Raw genomic sequence first — 17,739 nt, 5'->3', positions numbered from 1 at the left:
TGTGCCTGGTCTTCTTGTGAAACCTGGGCTCCTTGGCAAGGGCAATAGCTCCAGTGTTGTCACAGAAGAGTTTGATCGGCCCCGACGCATTGGGTATGACTCCTAGGTCGGTGATGAACTCCTTCACCCATATTGCTTCATGCGCTGCCTCCGAGGCTGCCATGTACTCCGCTTCACATGTAGATCCCGCCACGACGCTCTGCTTGCAGTTGCACCAGCTTACTGCTCCACCATTCAACATATACATGTATCCGGTTTGTGACTTAGAGTCATCTAGATCTGTGTCGAAGCTAGCATCGACGTAACCCTTTATGACGAGCTCTTCGTCACCTCCATAAATGAGAAACATGTCCTTCATCCTTTTCAGGTACTTTAGGATATTCTTGACCGCTGTCCAGTGTTCCTTGCTGGGATTACTTTGGTACCTTCCTACCAAACTTACAGCAAGGTTTACATCAGGTCTGGTACACAGCATGGCATACATAATAGATCCTATGGCTGAGGCATAGGGGATGATGCTCATCTCTTCTTTATCTTTTACCGTGGTCGGGCATTGAGCCGAGCTCAATCTCACACCTTGCAGTACAGGCAAGAACCCTTTCTTGGACTGATCCATTTTGAACTTCTTCAAAATCTTATCAAGGTATGGCTTTGTGAAAGACCTATGAGGCATCTCGATCTATCCCTATAGATCTTGATGCCTAATATATAAGCAGCTTCTCCAAGGTCCTTCATTGAAAAACACTTATTCAAGTAGGCCTTAATGCTGTCCAAGAATTCTATATCATTTCCCATCAAAAGTATGTCATCTACATATAATATGAGAAATGTTACAGAGCTCCCACTCACTTTCTTGTAAACGCAGGCTTCTCCATAAGTCTGCGTAAACCCAAACGCTTTGATCATCTCATCAAAGCGAATGTTCCAACTCCGAGATGCTTGCACCAGCCCATAAATGGATCGCTGGAGCTTGCATACTTTGTTAGCATTCTTAGGATCGACAAAACCCTCCGGCTGCATCATATACAGTTCTTCCTTAATATGCCCGTTAAGGAATGCCGTTTTGACGTCCATCTGCCATATCTCATAATCATAGTATGCGGCAATTGCTAACATGATTCGGACGGACTTAAGCTTTGCTACGGGAGAGAAAGTCTCATCGTAGTCAATCCCTTGAACTTGTCGATAACCCTTAGCAACAAGTCGAGCTTTATAGATGGTGACATTACCATCCGCGTCCATCTTCTTCTTAAAGATCCATTTGTTTTCTATCGCTCACCGATCATCGGGCAAGTCAGTCAAAGTCCATACTTTGTTTACATACATGGATTCTATCTCGGACTTCATGGCTTCTAGCCATTTGTTGGAATCTGGGCCCGCCATTGCTTCTTCATAGTTCGAAGGTTCACCATTGTCCAACAACATGATTTCCAGGACAGGGTTGCCGTACCACTCTAGTGCGGAACGTGTCCTTGTGGACCTACGAAGTTCAGTAGCAACTTGATCCGAAGTACCTTGATCATCATCATTGTTTTCCTCTTTAGTTGGTGTAGGCATCACATGAACATTTTCCTGAGCTGCACTACTATCTCGTTCAAGAGGTAGTACTTCATCGAGTTCTACTTTCCTCCCACTTACTTCTTTCGAGAGAAACTCTTTTTCCAGAAAGGATCCGTTCTTGGCAATAAAGATCTTGCCTTCGGATCTTAAGTAGAAGGTATACCCAATGGTTTCTTTAGGGTATCCTATGAAGACGCATTTTTCCGACTTGGGTTCGAGCTTTTTAGGTTGAAGTTTCTAGACATAAGCATCGCATCCCCAAACTTTTAGAAACGACAGCTTAGGTTTCTTCCCAAACCATAATTCATACGGTGTCGTCTCAACGGATTTAGACGGTGCCCTATTTAAAGTGAATGTAGCTGTCTCTAGAGCGTATCCCCAAAATGATAGCGGTAAATCGGTAAGAGACATCATAGATCGCACCATATCTAATAGAGTGCGATTACGACGTTCGGACACACCGTTACGCTGAGGTGTTCCAGGCGGCGTGAGTTGTGAAACGATTCCACATTTTCTTAAGTGTGTACCAAATTCATGACTTAAATATTCTCCTCCACGATCCGATCGTAAGAATTTTATCTTTCGGTCACGTTGATTCTCTACTTCATTCTGAAATTCCTTGAACTTTTCAAAGGTCTCAGACTTGTGTTTCATCAAGTAGACATACCCATATCTACTCAAGTCATCAGTGAGAGTGAGAACATAACGATATCCTCCGCGAGCCTCAACGCTCATTGGACCGCACACATCGGTATGTATGATTTCCAACAAGTTAGTTGCTCGCTCCATTGTTCCGGAGAACGGGGTCTTGGTCATTTTGCCCATGAGGCATGGTTCGCATGTGTCAAATGATTCATAATCGAGGGACTCTAAAAGTCCATCAGCATGGAGCTTCTTCATGCGCTTGACACCAATGTGACCAAGGCGGCAGTGCCACAAGTATGTGGGACTATCGTTATCAACTTTACATCTTTTGGTATTCACGCTATGAATATGTGTAACATTACGTTCGAGATTCATTAAGAATAAACCATTGACCATTGGGGCATGGCCATAAAACATATCTCTCATATAAATAGAACAACCATTATTCTCGGATTTAAATGAGTAGCCATCTCGTATTAAACGAGATCCAGATACAATGTTCATGCTCAAACTTGGCACTAAATAACAATTATTGAGGTTTAAAACTAATCCCGTAGGTAAATGTAGAGGTAGCGTGCCGACGGCGATCACATCGACCTTGGAACCATTCCCGACGCGCATTGTCACCTCGTCCTTCACCAGTCTCCGCTTATTCCGCATCTCCTGTTGTGAGTTACAAATGTGAGCAACGGCAACGGTATCAAATACCCAGGAGTTACTACGAGTACTGGTGAGGTACACATCAATTACATGTATATCAAATATACCTTTAGTGTTGCCGGCCTTCTTATCCGCTAAGTATTTGGGGCAGTTCCGCTTCCAGTGACCCTTCCCCTTGCAATAAAAGCACTCAGTTTCAGGCTTGGGTCCATTCTTTGACTTCTTCCCGGTAACTGGCTTACCGGGCGCGGCAACATCTTTGTCATCCTTCTTGAAGTTCTTCTTACCCTTGCCCTTCTTGAACTTAGTGGTCTTATTGACCATCAACACTTGATGTTCTTTCTTGATTTCAACCTCTGCTGACTTCAACATTGAAAATACTTCAGGAATGGTCTTTACCATCCCCTGCATATTGTAGTTCATCACAAAGCTCTTGTAGCTTGGTGGGAGCGACTAAAGGATTCTGTCAATGACCGCCTCATCCGGGAGGTTAATGTCCAGCTGGGACAGGCGGTTGTGCAACCCAGACATTTTGAGTATGTGCTCACTGACAAAACTATTTTCCTCCATCTTACAACTATAGAACTTGTCGGAGACTTCATATCTCTCGACCCGGGCATGAGCTTGGAAAACTAGTTTCAGCTCCTCGAACATCTCATATGCTCCGTGTTGCTCAAAACACTTTTGGAGCCCCGGTTCTAAGCTGTAAAGCATGCCGCACTGAACGAGGGAGTAATCATCAGCGCGAGACTGCCAAGCATTCATAATGTCTTGGTTCTTTGGGATGGGTGCATCACCTAGTGGTCCTTCTAGGACATATTGTTTCCTGGCTGCTATGAGGATGATCCTCAGGTTCCGGACCCAGTCCGAATAGTTGCTGCCATCATCTTTCAGCTTGGTTTTCTCTAGGAATGCGTTGAAGTTCATGTTGACATGAGCGTTGGCCATTTGATCTACAAGACATATTTTGCAAAAGTTTTAGACTAAGTTCATGATAATTAAGTTCATCTAATCAAATTATTTAATGAACTCCCACTCAGATCAGACATCCCTCTAGTCATCTAAGTGTTAGACGATCCGAGTCGACTAGGCCATGTCCGATCATCACGTGAGACGGACTAGTCATCATCGGTGAACATCTCCATGTTCATCGTATCTTCTATACGACTCATGTTCGACCTTTCGGTCTCTTGTGTTCCGAGGCCATGTTTGTACATGCTAGGCTCGTCAAGTTAACCCTAAGTGTTCTGCATGTGCAAATCTGTCTTACACCCGTTGTATGTGAACGTAAGGATCTATCACACCCGATCATCACGTGGTGCTTCGAAACGACGAACTTTAGCAACGGTGCACAGTTAGGGGGAACACTTTCTTGAAATTATTATAAGGGATCATCTTATTTAGTACCGTCGTTCTAAGTAAACAAGATGCATAAAACATAATAAACATCACATGCAATTATATAGTAGTGACATGATATGGCCAATATCATATAGCTCCTTCGATCTCCATCTTCGGGGCTCCATGATCATCTTCGTCACCGGCATGACACCATGATCTCCATCATCATGATCTCCATCATTGTGTCTTCATGAAGTTTTCACGCCAATGACTACTTCTACTTCTATGGCTAACGCGTTTAGCAATAAAGTAAAGTAATTTACATGGCGTTCTTCAATGACACGCAGGTCATACAAAAATAAAGACAACTCCTATGGCTCCTGCCGGTTATCATACTCATCGACATGCAAGTCGTGATTCCTATTACAAGAACATGATCTCATACAACACAATATATCATTCATTATTCATCACAACTTCTGGCCATATCACATCACATGACAATTGCTGCAAAAACAAGTTAGACGTCCTCTAATTGTTGTTGCATCTTTTATGTGGCTGCAATTGGGTTCTAGCAAGAACGTTTTCTTACCTACGAATAACCACAACATGATCTTGTCAACTTCTATTTACCCTTCATAAGGACCCTTTTCATCGAATCCGCTCCAACTAAAGTGGGAGAGACAGACACCCGCCAGCCACCTTATGCAACTAGTGCATGTCAGTCGGTGGAACCGGTCTCACGTAAGCGTACGTGTAAGGTTGGTCCGGGCTGCTTCATCCCACAATACCGCTGAAGCAAGATAAGACTAGTAGCGGCAAGCAAGTTGATAAGATCTACGCCCACAACAAAATTGTGTTCTACTCATGCAATAGAGAACTACGCATAGACCTAGCTCATGATGCCACTATTGGGGAACGTTGCAGAAAATTAAAAAATTTCCTACGGTTTCACCAAGATCCATCTATGAGTTCATCTAAGCAACGAGTCATGGGAGAGAGATTGCATCTACATACCACTTTGTAGATCACGCGGAAGCGTTCAAAAGAACGGGGTTGAAGTAGTCGTTCTCGTCGTGATCCTATCATCGGAGATCCTAGCGCCGAACGGACGGCACCTCCGCGTTCAACACACGTACGGTCAGCGTAACGTCTCCTCCGTCTTGATCCAGCAAGGGGAAAGGAGAGGTTAATGATGATGGCTCCAGTAGCAGCACAACGGCGTGGTGGTGGTGGAACAGCAGCACTCCGGCAGGGCTTCGACAAAGCACGTGACGGAGGAGGAAGAGGTGTAGCAGGGGGAGGCGGTGCCAGGACTTCAGGGTGCGGCTGCCCCTTCCCCCCTCCCTTTATATAGGCCCCCAGGGGGGGCGCCGGCCCTGGGAGATCTAATCTCCCAAGGGGGCGGCGGCCAAGGGGGGTGGAGTACCCCCAAGGCAAGTGGGGCCTCCCCCCACCCTAGGGTTTCAACCCTAGGCGCAGGGGGTGGGCCTAGGGGGGCGCACCAGCCCACTAAGGGCTGGTTCCCCTCCCCACTTCGGCCTTTAGGGCCCTCCAGGATGGGTGGCCCCACCCGGTGGACCCCCGGGACCCTTCCGGTGGTCCCGGTACAATACCGGGTGACCCCGAAACTTTCCCGATGGCCGAAATACCACTTTCTATATAGTTTTCTTTACCTCCGGACCATTCCGGAACTCCTCGTGACGTCCGGGATCTCATCCGGGACTCCGAACAACATTTGGTATGCTGCATACTCATATTCATACAACCCTAGCGTCACCGAACCTTAAGTGTGTAGACCCTACGGGTTCGGGAGACACGTAGACATGACCGAGACGGCTCTCGGGCAATAACCAACAGCGGGATCTGGATACCCATGTTGGTTCCCACATGCTCCTCGATGATCTCATCGGATGAACCACGATGTCGAGGATTCGAACAACCCCGTATACAATTCCCTTTGTCAATCGGTACGTTACTTGCCCGAGACTCGATCGTCGGTATCCCAATACCTCGTTAAGTCCCGTTACCGGCAAGTCACTTTACTCGTACTGTAATGCATGATCCCGTGACCAAACAGTTGGTCACTTTGAGCTCATTATGATGATGCATTACCGAGTGGGCCCAGAGATACCTCTCCGTCATACGGAGTGACAAATCCCAGTCTCGATCCGTGTCAACCCAACAGACACTTTCGGAGATACCTGTAGTGCACCTTTATAGTCACCCAGTTACGTTGTGACGTTTGGTACACCCAAAGCACTCTTACGGTATCCGGGAGTTACACGATCTCATGGTCTAAGGAAGAGATACTTGACATTGAAAAAGCTCTAGCAAAACGAACTACATGATCTTGTGCTATGCTTAGGATTGGGTCTTGTCCATCACATCATTCTCCTAATGATGTGATCCCGTTGTCAATGACATCTAATGTCCATAGTCAGGAAACCATGACTATCTGTTGACCAACGAGCTAGTCAACTAGAGGCTCACTAGGGACATGTTATGGTCTATGTATTCACACGTGTATTACGATTTCCGGACAATACAGTTATAGCATGAATAAAAGACAATTATCATGAATAAGGAAATATAATAATAATACTTTTATTATTGCCTCTAGGGCATATTTCCAACAGCATCGCCCCGCAAACCGGCACGCGCCTGGCCGGTTCGCTCGACCCGGCAGGGCCCGCAACCCGGCCAAGACCCTCGACTCGGAAAGGCACGTCGACCCGGCCAAGACCCTCGACTCGGCAAGGCACGTCTACCCGGCCTCAGTGGCTGACGCAAGCCGACTCAACCCGGCGCAGCCATGGCTTCCCCAGCAAGCAAACCCACCCATGGCGTCCACGGCAACCCAGCCACGGGTCAGCTCCCGTCCCATCCAGGCCGTACGATGGGACAAGACCTCCATCATCGATGACCAAGACAACAGTGCTCCCGCCCATGCCCGTGGTCAGCCGGAGCATGGCAACAGTGCCACTTACCTACCCGCTGACCAGGGCTGGCGTGGCAACAGTGTTCCCGCCCTCACCGCTGAGGATAGCAAGCGACCGAGAACACTGTATGCAGCTCAACTCGGCCACGCCATGACGATCGACAAGACGGCGCACAATCCCCCTAGGCATGCAGGGCCCGCACCTAGGGGAACCCGGCGAACCACAACCCACGAGCGGGACCCAGCCCGGAACTCCGGACACCGACAATACGGACCCACCGACTGGGCATATTACAATTGTAACCCTGGGTGGGTTGATCTATAAAACCCCCCAGGAACCCGCACCCATGGGGCAAGCAAAAAGAAAAGGCAAGCAATAGAACATGCAAGGCATGCTAGACACAAGACGCATGTAAGAAAGACCCAGGCAAGCATAGGATCAGTCACCAAATAGCAACACCAGGGAGAAGGAGCAGCCCAAGCCTTGGCTAGCCTCCTTCCTCCTCCATACAGCTCCAGAAGCAACATTGTACTATCGATCATCCAACTAAACTCGGCAGGACTAGGGGTGTTATCTCTCCGGAAAGCCCCGAACCTGGGTATGTCCGGCGTCCCGCGCCCGCGCATATCAACCTCGCCTCTGGAGCCCACCAGCGCCCTCGAGCCTCCTCATCTCTTTAGCCATCCCTTGACATCTGCCGTGCGACAGTAGCTTTGCCGATTCTTGCAGTGCTTTCTATTGTGTTTCCTCTTAACTAGATTACTGTCAACATTTTATTTATTGTGCTTGCGGCCTGATGCCAAATTCCCAGTAGCTACAAGCCTTGACCGGAGATGCTACATCATGCTGAGAGAGAGAGAGAGATAGATAGATAGATAGATAGATAGATAGATAGATAGATAGATAGAGAGAGAGAGAGAGAGAGAGAGAGAGAGAGAGAGAGAGAGAGAGAGAGAGAAAGAGTTGTTAGATGTTTGAGATTTGATAGGAAATTGTGGTTGTGATTCAGTAGGTGCACAACACAAGCTTTTGCTGCTTGGCATACTTGGTTGTTGCTTTGGTCATCTGTTGATGTTGATTATTTTTCTTTAGACTAGCGCATCTTTTGGAAATCTAGACTAGTTCTTGGGCCACTAATCAGTTATGTCTCTCTCTGCCCAGGGTGCAGCCTGACTTAATGATGGCAACGACGGGAAGTTTGATCTTGCAGATGGCGAGAAAAATGGATGGATGGAGCTTGTAGCGCTGCTTGGTCGAAGTTATGTTGCTCCTGCTGGATGTGATGGTTTTCTGGTGGTGTGGGTCTGTTTCGGCAAGTTGCGAGTTGATCTTAGCCCATTTTGTATGCAACAAAATCGTTGTCTACTCCTTTGTAGCAGTGTTGTGTTGGTGAATCCAGACTCAAGAAGAATATGTTCCTTGCCGAAGAAGAGGTGGGCCGTGGTCGCCGGGGACATGTCTGTTGGGTTCATCGGCTTTAGTTAGCTAGATTGTATTGGTGGTGTTGTTTTCGGCCAGCTTACTTGCTCGCTGCAAGTGTTAGTTTTATTGTTGCTTGACTTGGTAACCTGATATAAATAATACATGTCGTTATGCTGCCAAAATTTGTACTGAAGGTTCTTCGGACTTGTCAAAGTTCTGTCCTTGTTTGTAACAAAACTAAAACCTTTAGGGTGTTGGTGTGGTAATTTTGACCTTGTTTTCAACATAACTGAAACTTTAGGGTCTTGATTGGTTTTTACCTTTCTTTTCCTTTAAACTTTTTTAGTTTAAAATTATTTGGCATTTTAAAATTGTTCACAATTTTCAAAAAATGTTTTCAAGAAAAGGCAAATGTTGATGCTTCAATCTGTTCTTAACATTTTTAAACTCCAAACATTTTTAAAAGTTGTTTTTTTAATCTGGGAACATGTTTTGAAACTGCGAGCAAAATAAGAAAATGAGAGATTTTTAAAAAACATTTTTTCTAGTAAAAAATAGTTTCGTACCATCAAAACAATTGTGCGTGAAATTTTAAATAGATATTCCCACATTGTAAAAGAAGAGTTTGTGAATTATTTTCCAAAAAAATTATGTAATGTTAAAAATGTACTTTTAGTTTAAAAAATGTTTATTACCAAGAAAATGTTTGAACGTGTATTTGAAAAACTACTGATCATGTATTCAAAAAAGTGTTTAAAGCATGCACTCCCTCGGATCCAAATTAATTGATGCAAATTTAGTATAACTTTGTACTAATGCTGCATCAGTTAATTTCAATCAGAGGGATTATTTAAAAAAAATGTACATGTTGTATTTGAAAAATGTTGAACGTGTATAATAAAAATGTTTTATGTTCACACAAAAAAATTATATTGTGTACTAAAAAAGTAGCCATGTGTCTTAAGAACAGAATAAAAACCAACAAACAAAGGTTAAGAACCAAGTAAAAACGAAGAAAGAAACAAAGAAAACACACGTATAACAAAGATTGAGAAAAAACTAAAAACATGGAAAAACAAATAAAACTGAATTTTAAAAGAACAAAAGAAAATGGTAAAGAAATAAAAAAACAAGAAAAAACGAAACAAAAAAGAAGCGGCAAAATCAAGAAAACCTGATCCAAATAGTGAAAACTGGACTAGGGATGGCAATGGGTAGGGTATGGGCGTGTACGACCCTTTTCTACCCAAACCCATACCCAAATCTTTTTTCTGTACCCACCCACTTCTATATCCATGGGTATAAATTGGTACCCATGCCCATACCCATCGGGTATCCTATACCCAATGGGTATCCGGCGGGTACAATATATAGCATTGACATGACAAAAGTAAGATGAGAAAAGGGTCTTAATTTAGGTACCCATCCATAACAATCAGGTTTGCACTTACATCAAAAATTCACAATGACAACTGACACACAATTAAAGGTCTTAATCAATGGTCCATGGGCTAGTTAAGAACTTAAGATACTACCTCTCTCTCAGTTTACAGGGCGTGTGCGTACCCCTAGGTCGTCAATTTGACCAACCTAATACAAGTCATATATTACAAAAAATATACCAACATAAACTTTGGAGTTTCTACTTTCAAAAGGTATAATTTTTGTGTTATATAGTTTATATTAGGGTGATAAAATTGGTAACCTAGGTATACGCGCAGGACTTGTAAACTGAAACGGAGGTAGTAATTATTTATCTGCATATTATAGGGTTTTATTTATTTATTTATTTTCTGGGTATCCATTGGGTTACCCATGGATATAATTTCATACCCATACCCTACCCATGCATTTTGTGGGTATGGATACCCATACTCATGGGTATGATGTGGTAGAAAGTCTCACCCATACCCACTATTTTCGGGTAGGGTACCCGCGGGTACCCATACCCATGGGCAAAACTGTCATCCCTAAACTGGACAAAGAAAACCCACACACAAAAAGTCCAAAAACTGTGAAAATCCAGACAAAAAAGGAAAAAAAGACATAAAAAACGCATTAGCTGCTAGAATTGTGCACCCGCCGGTTGTGCTGAGCCTAAGGCCAGGGGGCGTACCTCTCTCCGCGTGGGCGGGCCCATTAAAATGTATCCAGGAGTTCGAAAGTTAGTTTTGGAAATTACCAGAAGCTTTCCAATCCTGTTTTGGGAAAGTTCTAGAATCATCTCAGCCATTTTTTATTTTTTTATTTTTTTCTAGATCAATTTTGATTGTTTTTACCTTTATTTTATTTAATTTTTTCTTTTTTCTTTATTAATTTCCTTTCCTTTACTTTTATTTTTCAAATTTATTTTTCAAAATGCTCTAACTGTTTTTATAAAGTGATCAATTTCAAGTTCATGACCTTTATTTAGTATTGATGAACGTTTAAAATCAATGAAATTATATCAAACTCCGTCAAGTTTTTTTTTCTAAATTGGAGATTGTTTTTCAAAATTGTTGAACTTTTTTCTATATATTAAACTCTTTTGATATTTGATGAACTTGTTTAAATGTGATGAATTTTTTGAAATTGGTGAACTCTTTGTTAAGTTTGTGATTTCTTTTCCAAATCCGTCAATATTTTTGAATTCAAAGTGTTCACATTTTTCAAAAATAGTTCAGAATTTTCATTAAATGATCAAAAAATTCAAATCTCTTAATATTTTGAAATTTTGACTATGTTCCAAATTTCATTCCAATTTTTGGAAAATGTTCGTTTTTTTAAATAGATTTTTTTGAATTTTCGAAAATTGTTCACACTAAAAAATATTCTGTGTATTTTTATTTTCATTTTTTTAATTTTAAGAAATTTTTTATTGCCATATAAATCACATTTTCTCAAAAACATCAGGACCTAAAATAATTGTTTTCATTTTAAAAAATATTTGAAAATTTAATTTTGTTCAAAATTTTCAAAAATTGTTGCGAAAAAATGCCAAATGTCGATGCTTCAATGTGTTCTTAAACATTTCAGGATTCATGTAAATCTCCAAAAACCATTACTTTTATTGTCTATTAGCAGGAGTTGTTGAGTATGAGGTCCCAAGTTCAATTCCTCCCCATCAGGCCATCCCAATGTGTTTTTCACCTTTTTGTGAGTCGACCCAGTCGCCTGCCTCTTGTGTGTCGCACTCCTATGTGATGCACCATGCATTGATGGGTGTTGAGGGCCCATATTGACAATCATGACATCTTTTCTTGTAAGTGGCAGACGCATATCCTTTCTTTCTTAAATCACTATTCTGTGAAAATAGATTATTCCATGAATTCCTCAAAAACGACCCAGAATCACATATTTTCGCTGGGCTAGCTAGTCTCTTTACACTGTAGTTTTATTGTCTTCTACATTTTATATGGACGAATAAGGTTGGCCTTTTTAACGCTACCATTTGGTTTGTCTTATTTGAATCACTTATTTTCCTAGTTTCCGTTGAGCGACTTTGTTGAATTATATATTTGGTCATGTTTTCAAGCCCTGTTATGTATATATTTTTAACATAGTTAGTTGACCGCTTAGTTGAGGTATGCGGCTTATTTATTTGCCGGTAATATCCGGGGGTGTAGCAATTGGGGGTTCGAGATGATTTTTTATTTATACGTATCTTTATAGAGTGAAATTTTTGTGAAATTAAATGTTTAACTGGTCAAGAAACTCAAACTTTGTAATCCCAAGAAAATACTTTGTAAAATTAATGACAGTTGCATATTTCAAAAAATGTGCAACCGGCCACATGTGAATTTCACAACTATATTGTTTCCACAAAATCAAACTCCATCTATAGTTTCTTGATATGTTCTTTCTTCCAATGCACCCTCACATTTTTGGCCATGTATAACGATATAATCTCAAAGTTTTTTGGTTTCATATCCTCTCTTTTCCATTTTGTTGTTAACAACATCACTATATCCTTTCTTTTCTATGTTGTACTTCTATTATAAGAGGATATTTTTTCACCAAAAATAGTAGGAAAAGCCCTACTGTAATTTTATATAACGAGCATAAAAGTGCAAAAAAGGGGATATTTATATAGGAGAGAAGGGGGTGAAGTGGGGTTTTTGAAACTTCTAGATTAGCTAATCTTCTGTACATTTGATCTTCTACAATTTTCTTTGTCTCCATCATGAAAAACGCTGATGTATAGGAAGTGAAGCTAGAGGCAATGACTTTCGAGAATTTTTACAGAACTTTAGGGTATTGTTTTTAAAACACTGTACAGACTATATACTTGCAAGCAACGCGCGCGCACATACAACCTATCCCTATAAGCACCTCCGAGAGGCTGGACCGACAAATCTTGAGATTCACAAAGTCACCACCAGGACCCTGTAGTCGATGGAAATGCCATCTCACAGTGTATGATTATGGCCAGAAAGTGTGGTAAATCCAAGAAAATGCGAGCATCCTTTCCAAGCTTAAGACTTGAACTAGGGTTACATGCATTGCTTAATTGGGTATATACTTTGCTTAATCATTCAATAAAGTCGAATGGTTACACGCGTTTGTGTATTGTACTGTATTACTAGTGATTAATAAGAACATTTCCCATCCCATAAGATTATCAACATATCCAAACAAAGCTACAGAGCAAAGAATGTGTTTATATACAAGCCTTGCACCTGCTGCAGGGATGTCAACCGGGTCCCGTTTAATCCCGTTTAAACCCACTATGTAATCTAACAGTTTAAAATTTTGTTTTTTTTTCAGAAAAATGAACTACGAAGCTAAGTAAAGCTAACTAAACGGGACTTGCGGACACCATTTATTTGCCATTTACATCAGAAAAGGATACATTTCAGACAATGGCCCTGATGGATGGATCTGGCCGTGACGTACCCTAGAATCAGCACCAAGTACCTGGCGACCCAAGAAAAAAAGGAGGTGGCCTGCTTGACACTTGTCCGTGAACATGTACCTTTCCGTTGAACTGTCAAGGCGCAGTACTACGTCTTGTACGTGGTCCGTGTACTATTCCCCTTATCTTCTTCCTTCAGGTAAGTATAAGTACGTTCGATGCAAAAAAAAAAAGAGTATAAGTACGTAGGAGAGTACGTACTTGACATGTTCCTCCAAAACTGAATCCAACAAAACTACAATCCAAAACTGAAACTTTCAAGGTGCGTACTACATTCTCGAGCCTCTCGATCGAGTACTCTCGATCCGCCACTTTAATTCCGCAGGACTACTAACTAATTAGAGAGAGACTGTAATATGCTTAGAGAGATACAGTAAAAAGTAAGCATGTCACTCGTGCATGCATGAAAACTTACTACTACTAGTAGTACTAGTACGTAGTAATAGTGCTGCTAATTGAAAGAGCCTAAGTACATGGATGTGAGCATCCGCTAAGCTAGGGCACCGAAACAAGCCACTCTTCTTCACGATCTTCTACTATGATCGATCGATCGAACTCACGAAGCAAACACTACCTAGCTAATGGCCGACTGGGCACAGCAGACCACTGAGTACGTAAGAGGCTAAGATCGAGCAATGCCGGTGCATTTGCTTCAGTGTGAGAGGAAGCTGAAGGGGGAGTAGCCGTTGTCGGAGCCCTGCGACGAGGCGACCATGTCGTGGCCGCCGCCGTTCGCGGGGGCGAACCCGCCGTACGCCGCGTCGGCGCCGCCCCAGAAGCCGGCCACCATCGACGCTAGGTCGTCCACGTCCTCCCGGAGGCCCAGCCCGTAGGCGTCGGCGTCGGACACGGAGTAGCGCCGCGCGTCCTGCAGGTCGCCGCCGCGGGGCCGGAGGCAGCTCTCCGGCACCACGCTGCTCAGGTACCCGGAGTTGTCGTCGGCGCTGGGGAAGAGGAAGTCGTGGCCGCCGCTGCCGCGCACGTCCATCGGGCTGCTGGCGCCGTGATCCGCGGCATTGAGCACCGGCATGGAGCACTCGCCCGCGCCGGCGCCCGGGCCCTGCTGGTGGTAGCCGTGGCCGTGGTACGAGCTGCCAATGTGCGGCGCCGCCGCGCCCGCGCGCTGTTGCCCGCCGTACGGCATGGTGGAGGACGCGTAGGCGGCGGGCTGCTGCTGCGCGTGGAACGGCGCGAGGAAGGGCGGGTAGTTGTTGTAGGCGGCGTGCGCGTAGACGAAGTTGGTGCGCGCCTGCGCGCCCTTCATGGAGAGCGCGGCACGGTCGTAGGCCAGGGCGGCCTCCTGCGCCGTGTCGAAGGTGCCGAGCCAGTGCCGCTCCTTGGTGGTCGGGTCGCGTATCTCGGCCGCGTACCGGCCCCACGGCCGCCGGCGCACGCCCAGGAAGCGCCCGGGCTCCTGCGCGCGCCGCCTGCCGCGAGGCGCCGGCCGTTCGCTCGGCGACGACGGCGGGGACGGCTGCGGCTGCGGGTGGCCGGCGATCGGCTTCGGCAGCGAATGCTCCGAGAAGGCCATCATCTGGGAGGCCTGGCCGCCGCCGCTGCTGCTGCGAGAGCTCATGGCACAACTGAAGTGATGCTGGCTGGCTACTACACTACTGCTCCTGCCTAGCTTGAGCTCTGAGGTGTGAGCTAGCTAGCTTAGGTTGAGGAGGTGGTTGCTGAGACTGTGAGCTTCTAGTGTGTAGTGCTCACTAAGGAGGGAGGCAGGATGGTATTTAAATGGGGAGCTCGGGGGAGGGAGAAGCTAGAAGGAGTGAGAGGCTGAGAGCACTGTGGATGAGATGGCGACCTTGGGTAGGGGAGGGGAGTGACATGCATGCGCTGCACTGCACCTGCTCTTGTTTAGTTTAAGAGGGTGTTTGTTTCCAAGGACTTAAAAATGTCTCTATAAATCCCATCTAAACCAAACAGGAGGGACTTATAGGGACTTAAAATGGCCGTTTGGGACTTATGAAATAAGACTCTCAAGGAGGGACTTATAGGTACTTATAGTTGTAATATGGTCTTATAGAAACTTATAAGTCCCAGGAACCAAACAGGTAGGGACTTTTTAGGGACTTGAGACTTATAAGTTGGGACTAAAAAAAGTCCTAGGACTTATGAACCAAACAGGGCCTAATTCTAGGAGTAAAAGGAGGGAATGGAAAGCTCACTCCAAGTTTGCGAGTTTGTATGTATGCACCTTGTGTTTGGATTTGTGTGCCCTAACCTTAGGACCAAAGAGAAGAGGGGAATGTTGTGCCGGTCAAACATATAGCTATATATGTGTGTGTATGTGTTGCTAGAAAAATAGTTGGAAGTTAGAATGTTCTACTCTTAGGGCCTGTTTGGTTTCAATAAGTCACCTGACTTAAAACCAGTGACTTATAAGTCACGCATGTTTGGTTGTCACCTGACTTATAAGTCACCTGACACACCTTTCCACACCAATCAACATCATGCAGGTGATGGGACCCACGCAAAAGAGGGTCACTTATAAGTTTTAAGTTGGGGGTGGAGCAACTTATGACTTATAAGTTGGGGTGACTTATAAGTCGGGTCTGTTTGGCAAAATAAGTCACTTTTTTCACTTTTCGACTTATAAGTTGGTGACTTATTTGGAACCAAACAGGCCCTTAGTTTTCATGCACACTTCATTTATGAATATCATGCATGCTACAATCCTTGCAATTAAGTATTAATTAGTGTCAGTTTCAGATATGACTATCTTTGTCATGATTCTAGTCCACTCCAAATTAATCAACCAGCATATGAGTATATGACACACTGATTGTGAAGGCAGAGCCGATTGAAGCCCCTGCCAAGACAAACACTTTAATTATTAATGGTCCTACATGCATAGCTTGTTGTGGCATCTATGTTAGTTGGGCATACTGCCTTGCATGCTTTGATGATTTACTACTGAGTACCAAGTATTGCAAACTAATAAGATGGTGTAAAGATGCCTGCCACTGACAAGAAAAGAAGGGAAAGAGGAGAGCTTACCTACCTATGCATCAAGCCTTTTGAAGAATTGTAATCTATTTGTTTTGAAAGAGACAATTGCAATCTATGCTCCAAGATACTAGTACTACAATAGCTATTATGATACATGCCAAAATGCTACACAATTATGTGCTTTTTTACACTCTGACCATATGGCTTTGCTTTCTTATGTGTCCATGTGCTTGCTTGCGCAATACGTGCAAACTAGAATGAACATAGGAGAAAGCTGCCCCTTTGTCTTCCCTAAGAGCATCTCCAACAGGCGTGCTTCGGCTCGGCGCGGTATAATTCTTTTACAGCGTTAAAATAGTATTTTTGTGCGCGGGAGCGACGAAGAGGTTTTTCAGATGCACAAAAATACGGCGCCCAATCCGGCGGCCCCACCTGCAGCAGCCCAGATTTTGCAGCGCGCATAATCCGGCGCCCAGAATTTGCAGGCTGGGATACCGCTTTTAGCACGTGCGCTAAAGTTTTTTGTGCGTACTCTGGTTTTTAGCACGTGAGGCATTTTTTGACGCCTGTTGGAGATGCTCTAAAACATTAACCACAATAAGTTCATCAACATATGTTGGTGATGTTCTCGACACGAACATACGAGTAAGTACAACTTTGTCTTCGCTAAAACATTAACCGATTCGACCATCGGTTCCATTAATAATAAACTTAATGAACTACACAATTGTTATATTTTGAAAAATATTTCTCGTAACAATCTAACGTTATAGTTTCCATATCATCGATCTAAATAGTCTTGTGTGTATCATCAGAGGTCAAAGTTAATCCGCCTTGACCACTCAGATTCTAGAACATATCACATTGCCTTCTCTTGCATGTACTAAGAAACATTCAAATGGAGTGGTTAGCTTGCCCTCAAAACAAGATAAAACAACAGTGTGAGATGTGTACAAGGCACTCTTTCTTATGCCACCACTTCCTGTTAATTATGCTTCTTTGTTTCCATGCATGCAACCTTGAGTGACTCTCACATGAGGTGAGGGCCCTCTTTGACTCCTTTTCCCTAGTGAAGCTTTGCTTTGTCTGCATGAGCTAGACAAATGCTTGGACAAGGATCATTATCCCTACAAACCCATTGGATTTATGCGGATTCTTTATTCCTAATGGACATTCTACGAATTAGTGCGCATGTGCGTGCCGGTGCCGCGCTTCAAACCAGAACAAATCGAAAGGAGTGACGATATTAAATCAGGAAACAAGAGAACTATCCCTTTCATGTCTGTCTAGAACCATTCTCTAGAGCCTAATCCATGGCTT

General features: G+C 43.9%; 1 protein-coding gene across 1 annotated transcript; it reads right to left on the bottom strand.

The window, feature by feature from the left end:
- Positions 1 to 13,804: 13,804 nt before the first annotated feature.
- Positions 13,805 to 15,040, bottom strand: LOC119360622 (ethylene-responsive transcription factor FZP-like). Its single transcript, XM_037626174.1, has one exon. It carries the CDS (start codon positions 15,038 to 15,040, stop codon positions 14,117 to 14,119), a length of 924 nt encoding a protein of 307 aa, XP_037482071.1. The 3' UTR covers positions 13,805 to 14,116.
- Between the last annotated feature and the right edge of the window lie 2,699 nt (positions 15,041 to 17,739).

Source organism: Triticum dicoccoides, chromosome 2B (genome assembly GCF_002162155.2).
Source record: "Triticum dicoccoides isolate Atlit2015 ecotype Zavitan chromosome 2B, WEW_v2.0, whole genome shotgun sequence".
Classification (NCBI taxonomy): domain Eukaryota; kingdom Viridiplantae; phylum Streptophyta; class Magnoliopsida; order Poales; family Poaceae; genus Triticum; species Triticum dicoccoides.
Note: the sequence above shows the minus strand (reverse complement) of the source record. Positions and strands in the feature narration are given on the sequence as shown.